Source organism: Haliotis rubra, unplaced genomic scaffold (genome assembly GCF_003918875.1).
Source record: "Haliotis rubra isolate DU_JTF1 unplaced genomic scaffold, ASM391887v1 Scf647, whole genome shotgun sequence".
Classification (NCBI taxonomy): Eukaryota; Metazoa; Mollusca; class Gastropoda; order Lepetellida; family Haliotidae; genus Haliotis; species Haliotis rubra.
This window is the reverse complement of record NW_025767354.1, coordinates 371,830-392,590: the sequence shown is the minus strand read 5'-3', so window position 1 is coordinate 392,590 and position 20,761 is coordinate 371,830. Positions and strand designations below refer to the sequence as shown.

Genomic DNA, 20,761 nt, shown 5'->3' with positions numbered 1-20,761 from the left:
ACATAAACATGATGATCGTTTGCAGGACACCCAAACGATTGGAAAATGAACTTTTGTTGAAAACTGTTGCAAGGTGCACATTAGTTGAAACCTAGTTTGCTTTTACATTATTCAGACTATTTTGAGAAGATTTTACCATGAACGCGTGCCTGTGACCAATCTTCAACTAACAATCATCTGACTTTCTTTCAAACAACTCGTGAAGATCCGGGTTAGAATTGATCTTTAGTAACCCATGCTTGAGGATTGCAAGAGGCGAATAACGGGATCGGGTGGTCATATTCGCTGACTTGGTTGGCACATGTCATCGTATCCCTATTGTGTATATCGATGCTCATGTCGCTGATCACAGGATTGTCTGGGGTGGTGGGGTAGCCTAGTGGTTAAAGCGTTCGCTCGTGAAGCCGAAGACCCGGGTTCGATTCCCTACATGGGTACAGTGTGTAAAGCCAATTTCTGGTGTCCCCCGCCGTGATATTGCTGGAATATTGCTAAGAGCGGCGTAAAACTAAACTCACTCACTGTAATGCATCAGTTACATAAATGTAGGTAGCATATTGGCACAAAACCATAATAAAAGGGATCCCTCTAACATTTCACACAACAGAATGTTGGAAATTCGTCCACATGGTCTTGCCGTCACAAGAGCAAACATGGTCGACAAGCATGACGGAGACATATGGCGGTATTGATGTTCTCTTTACATTTGTTCATGTCAACTAAACTCACTCCCTCACTTTCTTTCACCAAAACAACAGGTCCATTTTGACTGCACCAACCTAAGTTAGTTCATAGCCTGTTGTAAGTGCAAGCAGACAGAAAACGAAAATTCATATGTTTCGCTCCTCCACTTTGTTTGTCCACGCTACAGGCTAGGGCCACCTAGTCTGTCTCACAGACCTTGAACCACATTATTTCCCCTACTGCCAAGCCCTCTCTGCAGTGCTTAAGCCCTAAATAAGCTCTGGTTCTCTGGTCTCCCTGGGGCTCTTTTTCAATTTAAATGGGCTTGTTTGTTACTATCAAAATTATTTATATTCAGAGACTAATCATTAGTCTAGAGCCACCCCTACAAGGCCCAGAACAAGAATTTGATACCAAGATACAAATCTACACCCTTTTTGTGTATAGTTCGGGGATCAGATATTGATCTTCGTTAAGTTGTTACACCCTCTAAAGAAACGTCAGTGTTTACTGTGTACGTGTATTTTACAAGACGCCCCCCCCCCCTCTCTCTCTTTCTCTACCCCTCTCTCTCCCTCTACCTCACGATATGGCTGAAATATTGCCGATGTGACTTTAAATCTTAACTCTCTCCCTCTACCCCCTCTCTCTACCGCTCTCTCTCTACCCTCATCTCTCTCTACCCCCCACTCTCTCTACCCTTCCCTCTCTACCTAGCCCGTGGCTAGTAAAAATCCAGTTGAGCCAATAAATCTCCTATGGCCCGACTGTCATAGGGTCATTTTGTAAATATCACTCTCTCCGACTTGTTATAATGCACTTTTATGTCATGCAAGATTATAGCCTGATGAAAATGACAATGACTGAAAACTCGGGCATTGTCTTTGTAGCCTGAAGGACTGTATTATGATTCATGTACGTCTTACCTCAGTTATTTGACCATACACAAAACATTTCAGAAATTCAGACATGTGTTTTCCTATTTGTTTTTGAAGGTATTTTTACCTATTTATAATCTCTTGCTTAGTTTCTACATTCACATATCCGGCTTGTGAATTATTTTGTTGGCTAACAACTTTCAGGCAGGGCTAGCCCGACTGGCTAGCACAATTGAGAAACTACTTTGCACACTGCTGTATACCCCTCAAAATAGCACCCCTACCTCTCTTCCTCCCTCTTTTTCTCCACCTATCTCTCTCACTCTCTTTCTGTCACACTCTCTTTTTCGCTCACCTTCTCTCTCTCACACACACACACTCTGTGTGTCTACCATGTCACTGTACCCCCGCAGATTGTTCAAAGCATATCTCGCCCTTCAGTGTTGTCAGCTCCTTTGTCATCAGATTTCAATAGCTCCAGTTCAGCGGGTACGCCTATTTGAGGGCGTTAAAACGGGGAGTTCTGTTACACCCGGAACAGTACGCTGTCAAGATGGCGGCCTCTGTCAGTCGAGTTTGACAAATGAATTCGCGACATACTTGGAGTAACAGCATTCTGAAGAAATGTACGGAACTTTCATGCAACGACACTACATGAAAACATGACACTGACAAGCAGGTATGGTCGTATTTCATAGTGTTAGTAGTGGGGCCGTAAAAATAGATGTTACGTTTTCCTAAAACAACTTTTTCTCGGTGTACGTTCGCGATAGCTAGTTATCTAGCCTCTGCTCGGTATGTTTTCACCGTTATAACGTTCACGGACCCGGACAGTGTTTACAATGAACGATTTCCCTGTTGATGTTTTCCAACCTTTTTATACAGCATACCAGGTAGAAATACGGTGATTCGTTGCTCGTCGTCGCCATATGTACAGTTTTGTTTGGTGGCATGGCTATAGTCCCGCTTGAGCCTCCCTGTAGTCTCGCGTCAGTGAGCATGGAACTGTTTATCATGTCTTCTATACGAGTAAAGCTAAGAACCGCTCCCATAAAGATTTAATGAATAACATCATTTATACTCCATATGGTTCAAATAGAGTCGATGAACGTACGAATAAAATGTTAAAAAGTCACTAAGATGTGCCTCTCTACACCATGTTTGAGCCAGCATGCTGGTGAATGACCGAGTTTATAGTTGACGTATTTCAATACGTACAGTCCAACCTACCCGTGAAGATCCGGGTTAGAATTGATTACAGACAGACCGCCGCCATATAGCTGAAATATTGCTGAGTGTGGCGTAATACTAAACTCAATGACTCATTACTGTCTAGATACGCACATTTCCTGAATCTGAAATCTCGAATATCTGAACACCTCCCCTATCCGAAGTCCGCAGAATAAAACACCCTCTAGTTTAAAATGCATATTTTTCAAACTTATAAGCAGTCAAAAATACGCCGATGTCTATCTGTGAAGTTAGGTTAGGAAACACCTGATCACAAACGTGGTCAGTAAAATGGGTACTTTTTTTAAATAGCAACTATATTCACTAAATAGTACTCAGGGGCGGTGGAGTAGCCTAGTAGTTAAAGCCTTGACTCGTCTCGCCGAAGACCCGGGTTCGATTCCCCACATGGGTACAATGCGTGAAGCCCATTTCTGGTGTCCCCCGCCGTGATATTGCTGGCGTAAACCTATTCTCACTCACTCACTCACTCACTCACTCACTCACAGTACTCACTGTATATTGTCATACCTTTTAGTCACTGTTTTCCATACACCGTGATACATGTATACCTTCTGTTCACCATATATATTACTATATATGGGTCCTACTCATTGCATCTTGTCACATCTATTACTTTGTATATATCATACACCCATTGTATATAATTATTATCCCACTCGTACAAAATCATCCCTTCTACTTTTTGTATAACATAAATATGTACCTACTCTGTGTATATCATTTCACCTTTTAATTGTTGGATAACAAAGTATACCCTTTACTCTTGCCTAAAAGTTCTCGAATTTCTTATTGTATAACATACTATACATACCACCTACTACATATCATAATGTACCTTCTACTTTGTGTATATAATGTTACCTTATTTGTATACAAATATACATTTTACTCTGAATATCGATAAAAAAGTATACATTTTACTTATTGTATAACATAATATACTTCCTACTTACTGTATAACACCATACACCTTCTATATAATGTTGCCTATATTTGTGTAATAAATTACCTTTTACTCTGAATATCAAGTATACATTTTACTTTATTGTATAACATAATATACTTCCTACTTACTGTATAACACCATACACCTTCTATATAATGTTGCCTATATTTGTATAATAAATTACCTTTTACTCTGAATATCAAGTATACATTTTACTTATTGTATTAGATAATATACTTCCTACTTACTGTATAACACCATACACCTTCTATATAATGTTGCCTATATTTGTATAATAAATTACCTTTTACTCTGAATATCAAGTATACATTTTACTTATTGTATAAGATAATATACTTCCTACTTACTGTATAACACCATACACCTTCTATATAATGTTGCCTATATTTGTATAATAAATTACCTTTTACTCTGAATATCAAGTATACATTTTACTTATTGTATAAGATAATATACTTCCTACTTACTGTATAACACCATACACCTTCTATATAATGTTGCCTATATTTGTATAATAAATTACCTTTTACTCTGAATATCAAGTATACACTTTGCTTATTGTATAACATAATGTATCATTATTATTCTACTTAATGTATAACATAATATACCTTCTACTCTCTGTGTATAATTTACTCAATGTTTTGTGTATAGATATATATTTGTTTAGTAGTAGTTTAAATTAGTAACTGAAATTGTCATTGGCTGTACCCTCGAAAGGGGTTTAAGCATTGTAAAATTATTGTCCCCCTGAGAGGGTACGTAAGTCTCCCAAAACTTCAAGTCAATTTAGCTCCACCAAACCTTTAATCGTAGTATATTTGTTGTACAATCGCCAGCGACTCAAGGGCTGGAGTAAATCCAGATAGGGTCCATTATGTAGCAAAAGTACAGTAAGTTCCCATGGGCCCTCGTATGGTGATCTACCTTCAGTTGTTGGCGATGTATAGCCTGTTTTTTATATTATCCATTATCTAAATAATGCTATTAGGTTTAACTTTACAATCATGCTAGTATTAATTCTAACTGTGATAGTCTAGTTGTCTTACTGTCCTTTGACGACAGGTGTTATAATTTATACATATTGTTTTCTCGTCACGATATAGCTGACAATGTGCCGATGAGACGTTAATTATTAACTCACTCACTCAAATAGTGCATAAAACCATATATTGGACTTATCATGTATGTGTATCAACATATGTCCTACTCACTGCATGTCAACATACCTTTCTACCTGTTTGGTATAGTGCTGTACATTATATTGAGATAACACCCGTGAAGACCCGGTTAGAATTTGTCTTCAGCAAGAGGCGACTAACGGTATCGGGTGGTCAGGCTCGCTGACTTGATTGGCACATGTCATCGTATCCCAATTGCGTAGATTGATACTAAGGATGTTGATCACTGGATTGCCTAGTCCAGTCCCGATTATTTACTGACCGCCGCCATGTACCTGGAATATTGCTGAGAGCGGCGTTAGACAACCAACAAAATAACAATAAATATGTAGTTTGAGTCCCAAACCCCAAAAGAGTTCAAACGACATTAGGCAACATCGAAACTCTGAACTACGCTCAACGATCCGATGATGAAGTAAGTGAATGCTGTCTACCATCGTATTCCAGCTTTGGGGTAGCGCTTAAAGCGTTCGCTCGTCATTAACCTAACCTGTTTATATTTATACAGTTCTATTCCCCACATGGGTATAATGCGTGAAGCCTATTTCGGCGTGAAGCCGTTATTTTGACTGTTGTTGGATCTACATTGTACCCATCTGCAGTGAGTGGAGTGGTTGAGTTTCAGTTTTACGCAATATTTTAGCATTACTCCAGCAACGTCACAGTGGGAGGGGGGGGGGGGGGAAGGGACCACAAATGGAATTCGCATGTTGTACGGGTCTTTTGCGAACGCTTTAACCATTAGGCTACCCCTCCGCCCCATATATATTCAAGTGTGACGAATGAACACATTAAGCACTAGGTTACACCGGTTAGTAGAAAGTGTCTGAAACAAAATTGGGTTTCGATGCTATATTTCGGTTTGCACTTTTCCCCTTCATTTTTTGTCATTTAACGGATTGGACGTGTTTTCTTCTACACCTGCCACGAAATAAAGTACATATATTTTTCTCGTCTGGAAGAATACAAGTAAGGGGTCATTATTTACAACTGAAAAATAATTTGTAAATATGTATGTGCCCTCACTCACTCACTCACTCTGTGACTATTATCGTTTCTCGCCGACTGGAGACCTTATAATGTCTAATCCCCATTAGTAATGACAACAGAAATGATATTAAATCGGACTAAAGTATCCATGATACAGACAGATTTTAATTTTGTTGCGGAAATTTTCAGAATCATTAACCTAACCTGTTTATGTACTAGCCATCAAAGTGTTCTTGTGAAAGTAGTCACGATGGCTAGGGTGTGAGAACTGTTTATTCGCTGATTCAACTGATGACAAACTCACACCCTGTAACAATGAATGAGATAATAAGAATACAATGTATCTCACAATTTGACATATAGGGGCAACAATTTACATAATCATAAGTAATACAGACATTAATACTTTATATAAGAAACAATTTACATCATCATAAGTCATACAGGCATTAATACTTTATATAAGCTTGACATATCGTAATCTTTGCAGTTACGCATGCAATACAGATATGGCATGACATTCTTTGTGTTATATTCAATTAATTAGAATGTATTTATGATATAAAGAATATATACATGTATATCCTAGTGTATACACACACATGTATACTATACTATACAAATATATGTACACATATGTACCCTGTAATTGTTGACACATGATAATCTTGTATCAACCTGTTCATGATATCAGGCATGCCCTGAGTACTATTTACACATTTAAATATTTCATCTAAACTATCAATTCTGTAATAAACTGTACAAACTACTACCATCTCAACAAAACCACACATACAATCCGATGTGGTATTTCTTATACATATCCACTCAACACAGAAAGTATATGTGACATGTGAGGTGAGGTGAGGTGAGGTGAGGTGAAATTGGGTTTTACGTCTTGCTTGAGAATATTTCGCGCATATGACGACGTGCATGCGTGTGTATGTGCGGCTGCTTGTACTAGCCCAGACTTAAGCTGGTTTTATAGTGCTAGCCCACTGAGATACCATGCCGCAGTGAAGCATGAATACCCCACTCAGACACATTATACTGACTCAGAGCCGACCAGTCCTTGTTGTACCCATTAATGCCGAGCGCCAGGCAGGGAGCAACAAGTACCATATTTTAACGTGTTTTGGTATGACGCGGTCGGGGATGGAACCTGCGACCTTCCGCTCTCTGGGCGGACGCTCTAACCACTACACGACGGAGGTGGTCATATGTGACATGGTTAAAACCACAACATTGATATGATCTAGATATATTTACATGAAGTCATTTATACATTACAATGGCATAAAAAGAACGTAATAGTAAGTAATTCTTTTAATTTCCGGTCCTGTGTCTGTCTCAAGTGTAGGTTGTAAGTGCCAGTGACAAGAATGCATAATGTGGAAACAAAGGGTTTGGAAGTAGGACACCTAATTTAACACTAGCCAATCATTAAAATATCTAGGCTTATACTTTGATTGCTAGCTGATCTACCCGACACTGAAGTGGACTTACCCAATGAAATTACTTAACAAAAAAAATGAACTGTTATGATCTTACTTTGCTTACAACTGCTTAAATATCTTATGCAGCCTGAAATGAGAGATTTGATTATTTATAAATCAGTGAAGATGATTTATAGATCTGAAATTAATGGAATAAATAGTTGTTAATTACTGTATTGCCTGAAACATACAAATGGCATTATTTTAAACATGTTAAAGTAAAACAGCTAAATGCTAAAACATAATCACTATGTACAGAACTCAACCACATTTATATTTGATTATTTTTCAGACACAAAATTGTGAGGTAGTTCAACAGTCGCACAGTTGTCCCAGATGAAATACTCCACGATCCACCTTCTCTGCGCCTTTGGTTGCGGTCTGATCTTCTCCTATGTGTTTCTCAGCAACCCCGTTCTACAGTCACAGACGAGGATTCAGGTCCAACAAGACTGCCCGGATGGTGTCAAGTTACGCCCTGTGGGAATTGATGCCCGAAACATCCTCAGCGAACACAGAGAGACCGTCCCCAAAGTTGATACCCATGGTAACCAGTTTAAGATGATTTGCAGCCCCCTCTGCAGCCATACGTACTGCATCCGTAAACCCCCTACGGATACATACACGCTAGCCTGTTGTTAAAGGTTACACAACACCAAATGTTCATAGACTTCTATCGTAACGTTATAATTTTTTTAAATCATCCAGGCTGTCAACAGCCATACCATGTACACACGAGTACAGTCTGGCCTTTAAACGACAATAAAAACACAAATTCCGGCTAACTTATCCGGCAAATATTCCGCGCAGAGGAAGCCGAACACACCAACACCAGTTCCGCACCAAATGTCACCTACTGGAAAATATCTGTGACGCAATAAGCATAAGTCATGGTGATAAAAATGACAGCACTAAATACTTAAAATTGTGGTCAGTTTTAATTACTGGATGGATGTGCTATTTAAAAAAAATTCTTACACCATTTCATTCAATCACAGCTGTCACATGTCTCTATCTCTTCAAATGTTTACATACGCTACTCACTCAGGGAGCATGTGATTCTGATTTAGTGTAGTGGAATCTAAAGTTATATTTGTGTGTCCCTCGCTATGATATCCCTTAAAGCGGCGAGAAATTGCTGGGATAATGTTAAAAATGCGTAGATCGTGACTCACTCGAACCTAGCAATGTTCCAGCTATATGGCGGCGGTAGAAAAATAATCGAGCCTGGACCAGACAATCCAGTGATAAACATCACAGCAATTGATGTACGAAATTGGGATACGATGATATGTGTCAAGCAAGTCTGCAAGCCTGACCATCCGATCCCCTTAGTCGCCTATAACGACATGCATGGGTACAGCAATTCTAACCGGGATCTTCACGGTCAGAAGTATAACTGAAAAGCAGAGTCGAGAGTAAGATTCCGACTATATCCTAAACATTTGTTTATTAATCGTATCCAGCCCCACCGATTGTCGATGTCAAACACATTCAAAGGCAAGGCAATTGTTCACTTGAAACAAACCCACTAGAATGCATTGGACATAAATCGTGTCAGTGAAGCGTCTAATTTGGAAATGGCAACATTTTTCCAACATGTAAGCTTTATTATGGCTTTGAATGTTGTAATCCTGACTAAATAACTCTTGAGCAAGTGGCGTAAGACGCATTATAAATATCTTCGCAAAAACTACAATCTCGATTGTACCTGTGAAACGTATGCATCCAAGGTTGAGTTGCTGGAATGTTGTTGGATATACAGGAGAGGTGAAATATTCCTTTTCGCCGAACAAGTCTTGCGAATTGTATTTTGTTTTGTCAATCTGAAAATGTAAATAATTAAATACGATAAAGATGAGATAATTTCACTGTTCTCCATAATTATTTCAACAGTGCAAGGGGGTTGGTTATATTTGAGCATTGATAAAAGTGTCAAATTTCGTCTACATAATTCCGATAAAAACAGTTCAGACCAAGCTGTTACAATGCGTTTACTGACATTATGTTTTCCAGTACTGGAATACCATTCCCGGCACTTTCCTTATATATATTTTACAGTTCATGTCTTTGTCAACCAATGATGACCTGAAATCTGGCAGTCTCACAACAATCGAGCTCGTAATCAATTTGTGGCAGTGGACTATCAATGCTCACAGCGCAATAAATCCTCCACATTGCACAATCCATGTCTTTGTCAACCAAAGCTGCCTCACAACAACTGCGTCGTAATGGATGTGTGGCAGTGGAGCGTCATTGTCCACAGTGCAATAAACTTTCTCTACATTGCATAATTCTTACTATTGACTATGACCACATCTGGATAGGGTTGTTTATCATAGAAGACTAGTACTCTTAACACACAATACAGGATACGGCGTGTCCTGTTAATCGATTCCAGATGAATGTATTACAGTTTGTTTTGAGATATACTCGAATTGTGTAATTACTGAATTAAGCTGTTCTTTGTCATATCCTAGCTGTATTAGGGCTGACAACAGAAGAAATGGGCAATAACACATTTGGATAGAAGGGCCCCGATCCTGTTACAGGAATATCAGCAGAAATGGGCTTCACTAATTGTACCCACGAGGGCAATCGAACCTGCGGCGTGAGAAGTGAACGTTTTAACCACTAGACTACCCAACAGCCCCCCGCAAATCTTGAACTACTGTTTGATGTTAATTTTGATTATATAAATCTTTTTTTTTTCAGAAATAGCTATAAACAAAGGATAATCAAATACTCATTTTCAAACAAAGGTGTGGTGCGGAACACCTGAATTAACATATCCGTTGTCTTGCCATTGGTCAAGATAAGGTTACAGCTCCGTTAAATCCCTGCTATATTTTTTATGGTCGTGCACAATAATTGCAGTATAACAGGATATCTTATATAATATACAATGATTAATGGTTGCCAGAAAACAATTGCTCATGGTTTGAATGACCCGCTTTTGATAAGGACTATTATGTTAAGTTTACACATCTTGGTGATCACCTTTTTTCAGATGTTGGAAAATGGCGTGATATCAGCAAAATCAGAGTCTTGTGCTGGATAATGACTGCGCCAAAGAATTTGAAATCCAAAGCTCAATATGTCAAGGAAACGTGGGGAAAACGATGCAATAAGCTCCTGTTCTACAGCTCCACCACTGATGAATCCTTCCCTACCATTGGTCTTGGCGTACCCGAAGGAAGGGAACACCTTACCGCTAAAACAATGCAAGCCTTCCGCCATATTTATGCAAACCACCGGACCGAAGCGGACTGGTTTCTTAAGGCGGACGATGACACGTATGTCCTGGTAGACAACTTGAAATATTTTTTATCCAAACAAAATAAAAACGAAGCAGTATATTTTGGGAACCATTTCAAGCATTATATCCCGGAAGGATACAACAGCGGAGGTGCTGGTTACGTCTTGAGCTATGAGGCTTTGAAAAGGTTCGGCGAAAGGGGAAGTAACTTGTGTTCCAAAGATGGCGGCGCCGAGGACGCAGAGTTCGGCAAATGCCTTGTGAAACTTGGTGGGAAAGTTGGTAGATCCCTGGATGAGGAGGGGAAGACGACATTTCATGCGTATCATCCTTTGACACACATGGCAGGCGCGTATGCACAGTGGGTGAAGTCTCATACTGTGCATGGAGCAAGAGCAGTGAGTGACTGATGTTGATTGTAATGGGATTGTTTACTTCATATTTTCTGCTGCATTTTACATGTTTTATATTCTGCCCAGTTCACTGTTTACCACAGAGGTAGTAACAACTTAATAGCAACGTTTGTTAATTGGTTCTTATGCCAATATGAGTTTGCTGTGTACGGGGAATTTCTTTTAAAATAAGACGCGTTACTGTGCTATATACCCGTGAAGGTCCGGGTTAGAATATTGATCTTCAGTAACCTATGCTTGTCTTTAGAGGCGACTAACGGGATCGGGTGGTCAGGCTCGCTGACTTGGTTGACACATGTCATCGGTTCCCAATTGCGCAGATCGATGCTAATGCTGTTGATCACTGAATTGTCTGGTCCGGACTCGATTATTTACATACCGCCGCCATATCGCTGGAATATTGCTGAGTGCGACGTAAAACTAAACTCACTCACTCACTCACTACTGTGCTATATAGAAATATTTTGTCATCCCGTTCTTTACAGAAACGCATTCGATCGAAGTGCTAGATAACTTGACACAATGTGTTCTGATAATATATACATCGTTTGGCTTTTTACGTCTACGTTTTGAAGTAGTAATGGTGATATACTGAATTTGGATCACTTAAATTCAAATATTCTTGTTCTTTTGTTTCAGGGCGCAGGGAACATCAGTAGTTTTCCCATTACGTTTCACTATGTCCGAGGAAATGAGATGCTGGCTCTAGACTTCTATATATACCACGTGAAACACGCTAGCGGTGGGGGAATGGATTGAAATGGGGGAAAGGAGGTTTAGTCAGACTCTCAGCTATCTAGCTCTGACTCACTTGTCAGAGGTACACAGAAAATTCTTGATATCAACTATCTGTTGTCAGACTTCCATTTCGTGGGAACCGGAGTGGCTGTGGGTACAATATTACGTTGTTGAACGAACCACTCAGCAATAGTCCAGCTATATGGCGGCGGTCTGTAAATAATTAGTTCTTGATCAACATCATAAGCATCAATCTACGCAATTGGGATATGACGACATATGTCAACCAAGTCATCTAGCCTGACGACCCGATCCCGTTAGTCGACCCTTACGACAAGCATGGGTTGCTGAAGACCAATTCTAACTCGGAATCTTCACGGGTCTTATCTTCTGAGTGCACTCGATCTGTATTCTCATTTCCCGAGTCTGGAGGAATAGTATACAACACAAGCTAGCTGTGATTCATTACAGTCACATTACCACCTGGTACAGCCCTGTATCCATTCCCTGCTGAGCAAGCAGATACACATTTCGGACTTTCCCAGTTACTTGCCTGAGGACAACTTATCGCTTGTTTTACTGAGTGAAAGTATGAACACTCTTTCAAATGCATAGTCTGGTTTTTGCGTATATAATTTATTTTTATATTTTATTATCCATTATTGAAGGACACAGGGTAGTATTTTTCCTGTAAGTCCCAACGGAGGTTACACCTTTTGGTGATTTTGATTGGCTGTTTCAGAAAGTAAAACATCCAATCAACGCATGGGGATATGGGGAATCTCCACATCGAGGGGTTCCTTATAAAGAATGCTGGTTTTATATCGAAAATTGATATGGGTAGCAAAAACAATAACCAAATCGTGCCGAGGAATGACAGACTCGCCAAGGCTCGAGAATTACTAAATATAACTCGGGAAAGATAATCTGTCATTCCGCGTAACTCGTCAGTTATTGTCAAAATAATGTCTTCATATTTGTATATCTGTATAAATCATGTAAATCATCTGGGTAAATAAATTATGATGGCTCAAGCTGTTCTTATTGCAGAAGTAGTATACACATATATAACACCACCATGAGTGAGTGAGTGAGTATGGCTTTACGCTGCTTTTAGCACTATCACGACGGGGGACACCAGAAATGGGCTTCACACATTCTACCCATATGAGAAATCGAACCCGGGTCTTCATCGTGACGAGCAAACACCTTAACCACTAGACAACCCCACCGGCCCCAACCATGAGTGAGTGAGGGGTTCAATGCTATTTTAGGATTAATGGAAAGACCGATGTCATGCAAGTTCTAGATATTTCGCCAGTTTGGCAAGGATAAAGTGTTAAGTAAAATATATAAAGCATGATTTATTGAAAAGGCTAATCACATAAAAATCACTTGATTTAACCACATTTGGAAAACATATTAATATGTAACCATAATTATTTAACTTTGCCACAACAAAGGTGATACGAGTATTTGTGTGAATGGTACTAAACAAATTATACATATGAGAACATTTATATAACGCATTTAAATGAAAGAAATATTCATTATAAAACACTTAATCCATAACCCAAACGGGGCCCTGTTGGTAATTCCTGTTTTGCATGCAGATTTCGCGCTTTCAAGACGTCCGTGGGAAAAAAGGCATATAACGTGCTCTTGAAAAAGTGTGTCTCTAAACCACGAATCATTGTCACCCAAATCATTGTTTAGACGTCGACAGCCCAACCAAAAGGTTTAACGTTGCACAGCAGTTTAACGTGCACAGGAACACCATATGCCGCTTGTGCAGACGCCATCAATAAAACGTCAATGTTGCAGACCGTCCCCGGAGTGGCCGTCCATCTGTAACCACATCACGCAAGGGTCGTTGGATTCGAACCATCCATCTGGGCCAAAGATTCCAACCAGCCACACTGACAGCCTCAACAGTTCCTGGTGTCAACAGGATATCAACAAAGGACCATTTGCTGGCGTCTGGCTGCACACGGGATACGTGCTATATGTCCTGCTAGACGAGATATTTTGACATTACATGAGTACGTGAATGGTGAGTGGTGCAGACAACAACTGCGGTGGAGCGCACGCGAGTGGAGACATGTTCTCTTCACTGATGAGTCCAGATTAATCTTACACCGCGCTGATGGCCGAACCCAGATCTGTCCCCTATCGAACACGTCTGGGACGAAATGGAGAAGGGGTTGAGACGTTGGCAAAATCCCCTAGTCTCGCTTCAGGAGCTCCACCAGGTGCTTCCACAGATATGGAATGCCATTCCACAAGACTTCTTACGATGTTTGATTGGCTCAATGACGCGCATGTGGTGGACATACACGTTATTGACTATGTGAATTTCATGTTGAACGTTCTCTCACTGTGACTGTTCTTCCACTGAATACGGAGCGGTGGGGTAGCCTGGTGGTTGAAGCGTATGCTCGTCACACCGAAGACCGAGTTCGATTCCCCATATGGCTACCATGTGTGAAGCCCATTCCTGCTGATATTCCAGTGATGTTGCTGGAATATTGTTAAGACCTGGGCTCTTCTTTCCAAATGTGTTCTTGCCCATTTCTTGTGTTGTTAGCCTTAATAGAGGAAGGATGTGATAAAGAAGAGCTTAATTCCGTATTTACACAATTCGATTATTTCTCACAACAAACTTTAATACATTCAACTGGAATCGATTAACAGGACACGCCGTCTCCTGGAGTGTGTGTTAAGAATACGGTTTTATGATAAATAACCCTCTCCAGATGTGGTGATTGTCAATAGTAAGAATTATTCAATGTAGAGAAAATTTATTGCACTGTGGACAATGACGCTCCACACATTCATTACGACGCAGTTTTTGTGAGGCAGCTTTGGTTGACAAAGACATGGACTGAACAATATCTATAGGGAAAGTGCAATGATTAGTATTTCAGTCCTGAAAAACACAATGTCAATAAATGCATTAGTGGTCGAATTGTTTGCTTGCAGACCCGGGTTCGATTCCCCACATTTATACAATGTGTGAAGCCCATTTCTGGTGTATTGCTGGAATATTGCTAAAAGCGGCGTAAAACCAAAGTCACTCACTCCATTGTATATATCGGTCGCGTAAAGCAGCACATGCGACCACAAAATCACGGTAGGTGTTTCCAAGTTATTGGTTAAGGTCAACGATAAAGTGGGATGTAGTCGTACACCCCTTCATATTATTACAAATGCACGGAATATTAAAATGAGCATTCATTCTGCTGCCTCATTAACCAAAAAATATAGTAAAACGCAAATATTATGGATGACAACTTTTTCTTTATTGTACGTCACAACGTTTCTGGGCTATTCCTTCCTTCCTTGAACACCAACTTCTAAATGCCTGTCAAGAACCTCAAAACATATACTAATACCTCTATACAAGTCAAGATGTTGCCGCATAGTCATACATCTCGATTGATTGTATGGACGTAAGGCCTCTTTTGTTCAAAAGGATTTCGTATTTTATTTATTTTCATATAACAGAGCTCGATAAGGGCTCGTCAACCAGAGCGCAAGGACTTTGCCCCGCATAATATTTTGTCAGTGGATGAAACCCATATCCTTCCATGCGTATGTAAACCGTGACATGATCATATCGGGTTTATTTGACCAGCTGGTTCTCCCCATGGTCTGTCCGCAACAGTGAAGCTGTAGCAATAGTGAATTATCCAAGCGTACGAAGAATTCAGTGTAGACGTCTCGTAGGAGAACACAATCGAACAAGGATTTGCATTTCTATACGAACCGTCAATGCTGGAGATCAGTCAGTCCCGAAAACAGATTCCGTTGGGTTGTGGTGAAAATTATATACATGGATGACTAAGGACACCAGGTGTTCGCAAAAAGGATAAGCACGGCCGACAGAACCCATGATTCACACAACTGGCTGAAAAAGTAAATGTTTGTAAGGAAACAGACACCTGAAACAGATTTCGTCTCTCTCTTTGCTGCAATATACCCGTTTTGCACTCATTTTAAAGCTGGAGCATGAGGTTGAACACATCTGTAATACTGAATGACAATAGAACAGAAACTTCATGATTATCTGATAATCGTGAGTCAGCATCGTAAGTTGAATCTGCAATGATTCTTGGTGTATAAGCATCGTACCTGTCGCGCTCATAAATTTCGCCAAAGGTTTGTTCGTCCAACGTCACTTTCCTTGACCTCAAACCAATGCAAACCCAAAATCTGTTTTATGCAATGTTTCGTGATTGGTTTCGGAATATAGAGACGACAGGTACTCACGGCGATAAAAATAGGAACTGTATCATGACAACAAGAGCTCTAACCCCAGGGAATACCACCGCACGGACAACAAGACCTCAACTGTTTACTGATATCATCGCAGGAAGCCATGACTACAAAACCTCAAACACGGAGGGCAGTAATGACAACGAGACCCACACTCCAGCGGATATCACCCGGGCAGCCATGACAATACGACTTCGGACAATAACGGTTGTCACGGCATGGAGCCATGATAATGAGATCTCAGATATCAGTGAGGGCAGTTATGACTAAGCAGCTTCACATTCCAACGGATATCTTCCGGGCAGCTATGACAATAAGACCTCAGACACCAACGATACCACAGTATGGAGTCATGGCAATAAGACTTAGAGATCACGGACGGCAGCCATGACAAAAAGACCTCAAACACTTACGGATATCACTTTGGGTAGTAAGTCAATGAGACCTCCCACTCCAACGGATATCACTCGGGCAGCCATGACAATAAGACCTCAGACACCAACCAATATCACGGCGGACCGTAATGACAGCAAAATCTCATACTCCAACGGATATCACCGTATAGAGTCATAACAACAAGACCTCATATGTCAACCGATATCACCGCATAACAACTTGGACGGCAATGGATATCACTGAGGTCAGTCATACAACAAGACATCAGACAGATATCATCCCGGGCATCCATGGCAACAAGCCCCGAGATCGCTGCGGATATCACAACACGTGGTCATGGCAAATGGATATCACTCTTGACGGCCAATATATTACCGCCAACCAACGTTGGAACACAGACTAAAAAGAATCACGGATATCACCGAACGAAGTCTCGAAAGACGACCTCACAACATTACGGACGACGGCTTTCATCGCATGGAGACATGACAGTAGAATGCGGACATCACCAAAGCATACACTCTGAAAGGTAAGGATGAATGCGATGCGCTAGAACTACTGTCATTCAAGCAAAAAAATTTTAACTGATGTTTTTACATACCAAATCTTGATTTGGTAAAAACGTTTTATTCTCAATTGCGTAATTAGAACTTAGCCAAACTTCGCGATAGATCTTAGATGATGTCAAAAGTGGCAAATATTGAATCCACAGTGAATATTAAAAACCAGGCAAGAGTTGATCTACTTTGGTAAAGTCGTAAACTGTAGCGTGAATTCTCGTCGTCAGAAGTGTGGTGTTAATTAACAACAAACAAAACACGACACACAATTCCCTAACCTGGTGAGGTTCAGGACATATTTATGTGTATTACATAAAACGAAAATAGGAAGTGTCGCCTTTAAATTGGAATCCTTTTAAACTGAATTCAAAATTGAAATTTTACGTTACTGAATATATATATATATGTGTGTGTGTGTGTGTGTGTGTGTGTGTGTGTGTGTGTCTGTGTATATATATATTTGTGTGTGTGTTTGTGTATGTGTGTGTGTTTCACACGCGTTATTTTGCTTTTTTGCTACCTCAGCAGCTCAGTTGACCAGGTGCACACAACATATCGATGTTACTAATGATATACAATCATTTTATTTTGTTTTGAGTGAAGGTAAATGTTTGTTTTATCGGGGATACGATTAACATCGAACCGAACAGAGGATACAAGAAGAAGTTTGCCAAATGCCTGTATCATTCCCATGGCCCTACACAATTTGGTAGGTATAAACGCTGTTTGGTCAATTTCTGTACACATACAAACGTCTTGGTTCAATTCTTAAACTAAGGATAACATAGGATACTTGCTTGTTCTGAGTTTGATTACTGTTTCAGGTTCATGGGATAGTATATCGTTAGAGCTTTGATAAATGTGTCTAAATAATGTCCCCATCGTATTTATGACAGTTTTACAGCATTTGAAAAAGAAGAATCAAATCTACATTAAATAAAGATACACGAATCTAAGAATTTCATTTTGGGTAAATTAGTTAATTAATTGTCTGACAATTTCTGAAGAGAGTATGTTTTAAGCGTCATATATGCTATATGCATATATGACATTTGCTAACAGTCTTTTCTAGTTTCAGTATGCCATTATGTGTGACATTTTAGCGAATAAAATAATCTAAGTATGAATGTGTTTGTTCAAATGTTATCATGTTAAAAAGCAAGGAATGTCAAATGTATGATACTAGACACATAATATGTCTAATTAACATGTGCGACCGTATCTAATAGTACTGAGTTTTTCTTTCTCGATTGTGGCATTCGGTTTTGATTGTGTTTATATGAACTCTTCAGCATGATGAAATACATGATCAAAGTAGCATTTTCGAAGGGATATTTTTGGATCACTTTTCACGTGAACTTGGTGGTGCGAGTGTCTTGGTCGTGTTTGGTGTAATTTATGCACAATTTTTCGGATCATTTCCGAATGCATGTCTTGATTGTGTTTATATCAACACTACTGAATGATGAGTGTCATCTTGGGGTAATTTACCGCCAGCACATGTAGGTGGCAGTGTGTTGTGACTCATGGTATTAACACGGATACTTGGTGTAATGCATTCACAAAGTAGCATTTTTTGACGGACTTTTTCGAACATTTTCGCGAGTATTTGGGGGCGGCGGGATGTCTCAATCGTATGTATAACAACACCGAAACGTTCTCGAAACGTTCGTAGCCCTAAGAATTCTTAACTTTGATCGTAGCAAATGTGATAAGAATGGGATTAAGAAGTTCGTAGGTCTACGAACGTTTCGTGAATAGCTAGCCAGGTCGTTATACTAACGTATGCATGTAGTGGCATTTCTAAACGGGATTTTTCGGATCATTTTATGCGTGAATGTTGTGGTGGTATGTCTTGATAGCATATATATAAACGCTATTAAATGATGTTTTACATCCACAAAATAATACTTCCAACGGAGTTTTAAGGATCACTCTTCGCGGTGGTGGTGGCGATGGTGATTATAATTCTTGATCCTCCTTCTATTAATAATGATATATGGAAAGAGTGGCATTTGTGTCTGAAATTGTGTGGATAATTTTCCGCGTGCACTTCGTGGTTGAGGTGTGTCTTGATTGTTGTTGTATTAACACAGATGCATATGCATACACAATGTAGCATTTACTGACGGATCTTTTCGGATCATTTTCCTCGTGCACGTTGTGATGGAGGTGTGTCTTAATTGTCATTGTATTTACACAGATGCATGTGCATACACAGTGTAGCATTTACTGACGGATCTTTTCGGATCATTTTTCGTGTGCATTTTGTGGTAGGTGTGTGTCTTGATTCTCATTGTATTAACACGGATGCATTTGCACAGTGTAGCATTTACTGACGGATCTTTTCGGATAATTTTCCGCGTGCACTTTGTGGTGGAGGTGTGTCTTGATTGTGATTGTATTAACACAGATGCATGTGCATACACGGTGTAGCATTTACTGACGGATCTTTTCGGATAATTTTCCGCGTGCACTTTGTGGTGGAGGTGTGTCTTGATTGTGATTGCACAGATGCATGTGCATGCACAGTGTAGCATTTACTGACGGATCTTTTCGGATCATTTTCCGCGTGCACTTTGTGGTGGAGGTGTGTCTTGATTGTCATTGTATTAACACAGTTGCATGTGCATACACAGTGTACTATATACTGACGGATCTTTTCGGATCATTTTCCGCGTGCACTTAGTGGTGGAGGTGTGTCTTGATTGTCATTGTATTAACACAGTTGCATGTGCATACACAGTGTACTATATACTGACGGATCTTTTCGAATCATTTTCCGCGTGCACTTTGTGGTGGAGGTGTGTCTTGTATTAACACAGATGCATGTGCATGCACAGTGACGGATCTTTTCGGATCGATTTCCGCGAGTGTATTATGGTGGCAGGATCACTTGACCGTGTGTCTTGAACACCAGGACACACACACATATATAAAGGAATTTCTGGGATCATTTCACACGTGAATGTTGTGGTGGTGGTTGTCCTGGTTGTATTTATATTAACACTAACGATTAGTGTGTTTATGAGTAGTACAACGTAGTACAACGTATAGCAATTACAACGGAGTTTTTCGGATCACTGTTTGCGTGCAGTACTGTTGTTGACAGTGTTATGCATTGCATGTGTTTGCATTGGCACTGGTGAATAGTGGAATACGTACATAAGGATATTTGTTTTCGGATCATTTCACACGTGAATGTTGTGGTGGTGTGTCCTGATCGTATGTATATCAAACATAACAAATTAGTATTATCGGATCACTGTTTGCGTGCACTTGGTGACAGTGTTATGTCGTGTATGTGTTTGCATTGGGACTGGTGAATAGCGGAATACCTACATAGGGATTTTTCGGATCATTACTCGCGGGAATGTTGCGCTGGGGGTATGTCGTATTTATATCAACACATATCGGATCACTGTTTGCGGGCACTTGGTAACAAGGTTTTGTCTCGTATATGTTTGTATTGGCACTCATGAATGCTGGAACCCGTTAGAACTGGTCTTCAGTAACCCATGCTTGTCGAAACTAACGGGGTCGGGATCGTATCTCAACTATGTAGATTGATGCTCTGGATTGACTGGTCCAGAATCGATTGTTTAGAGACCGCTATCATGTAGCTGGCATTTTGCTGAGTGCAGCGTAAAACTACACTTAGTCACTC

General features: G+C 40.0%; 1 protein-coding gene and 1 long non-coding RNA gene across 3 annotated transcripts in view; one reads left to right on the top strand and one right to left on the bottom strand.

Annotated features, from left to right (window-relative positions):
• LOC124256998 (glycoprotein-N-acetylgalactosamine 3-beta-galactosyltransferase 1-like) overlaps nucleotides 1–12,086 on the top strand; it is a 30,409-nt gene extending 18,323 nt beyond the window's left edge. Inside the window, exons 1-4 of one of the 2 annotated variants that reach the window (XM_046690962.1) lie at nucleotides 2,077–2,241; nucleotides 7,743–7,997; nucleotides 10,461–11,107; nucleotides 11,762–12,086. In XM_046690962.1, the coding sequence (XP_046546918.1) occupies nucleotides 7,787–7,997; nucleotides 10,461–11,107; nucleotides 11,762–11,881 (978 nt within the window). In that variant the 5' untranslated portion in view covers nucleotides 2,077–2,241; nucleotides 7,743–7,786 and the 3' untranslated portion in view covers nucleotides 11,882–12,086. Of the gene's footprint in view, nucleotides 1–2,076; nucleotides 2,242–7,742; nucleotides 7,998–10,460; nucleotides 11,108–11,761 lie in introns of those variants that run through there. The other variant, XM_046690963.1, reaches the window with a different exon arrangement.
• On the bottom strand, nucleotides 10,108–18,875 carry LOC124256999. Its single transcript, XR_006893157.1, has 3 exons — nucleotides 18,751–18,875; nucleotides 14,399–14,408; nucleotides 10,108–10,118 (listed from the first exon to the last, which is right to left on the bottom strand). It is a non-coding gene; the product is annotated as an uncharacterized LOC124256999 (long non-coding RNA).
• Between the last annotated feature and the right edge of the window lie 1,886 nt (nucleotides 18,876–20,761).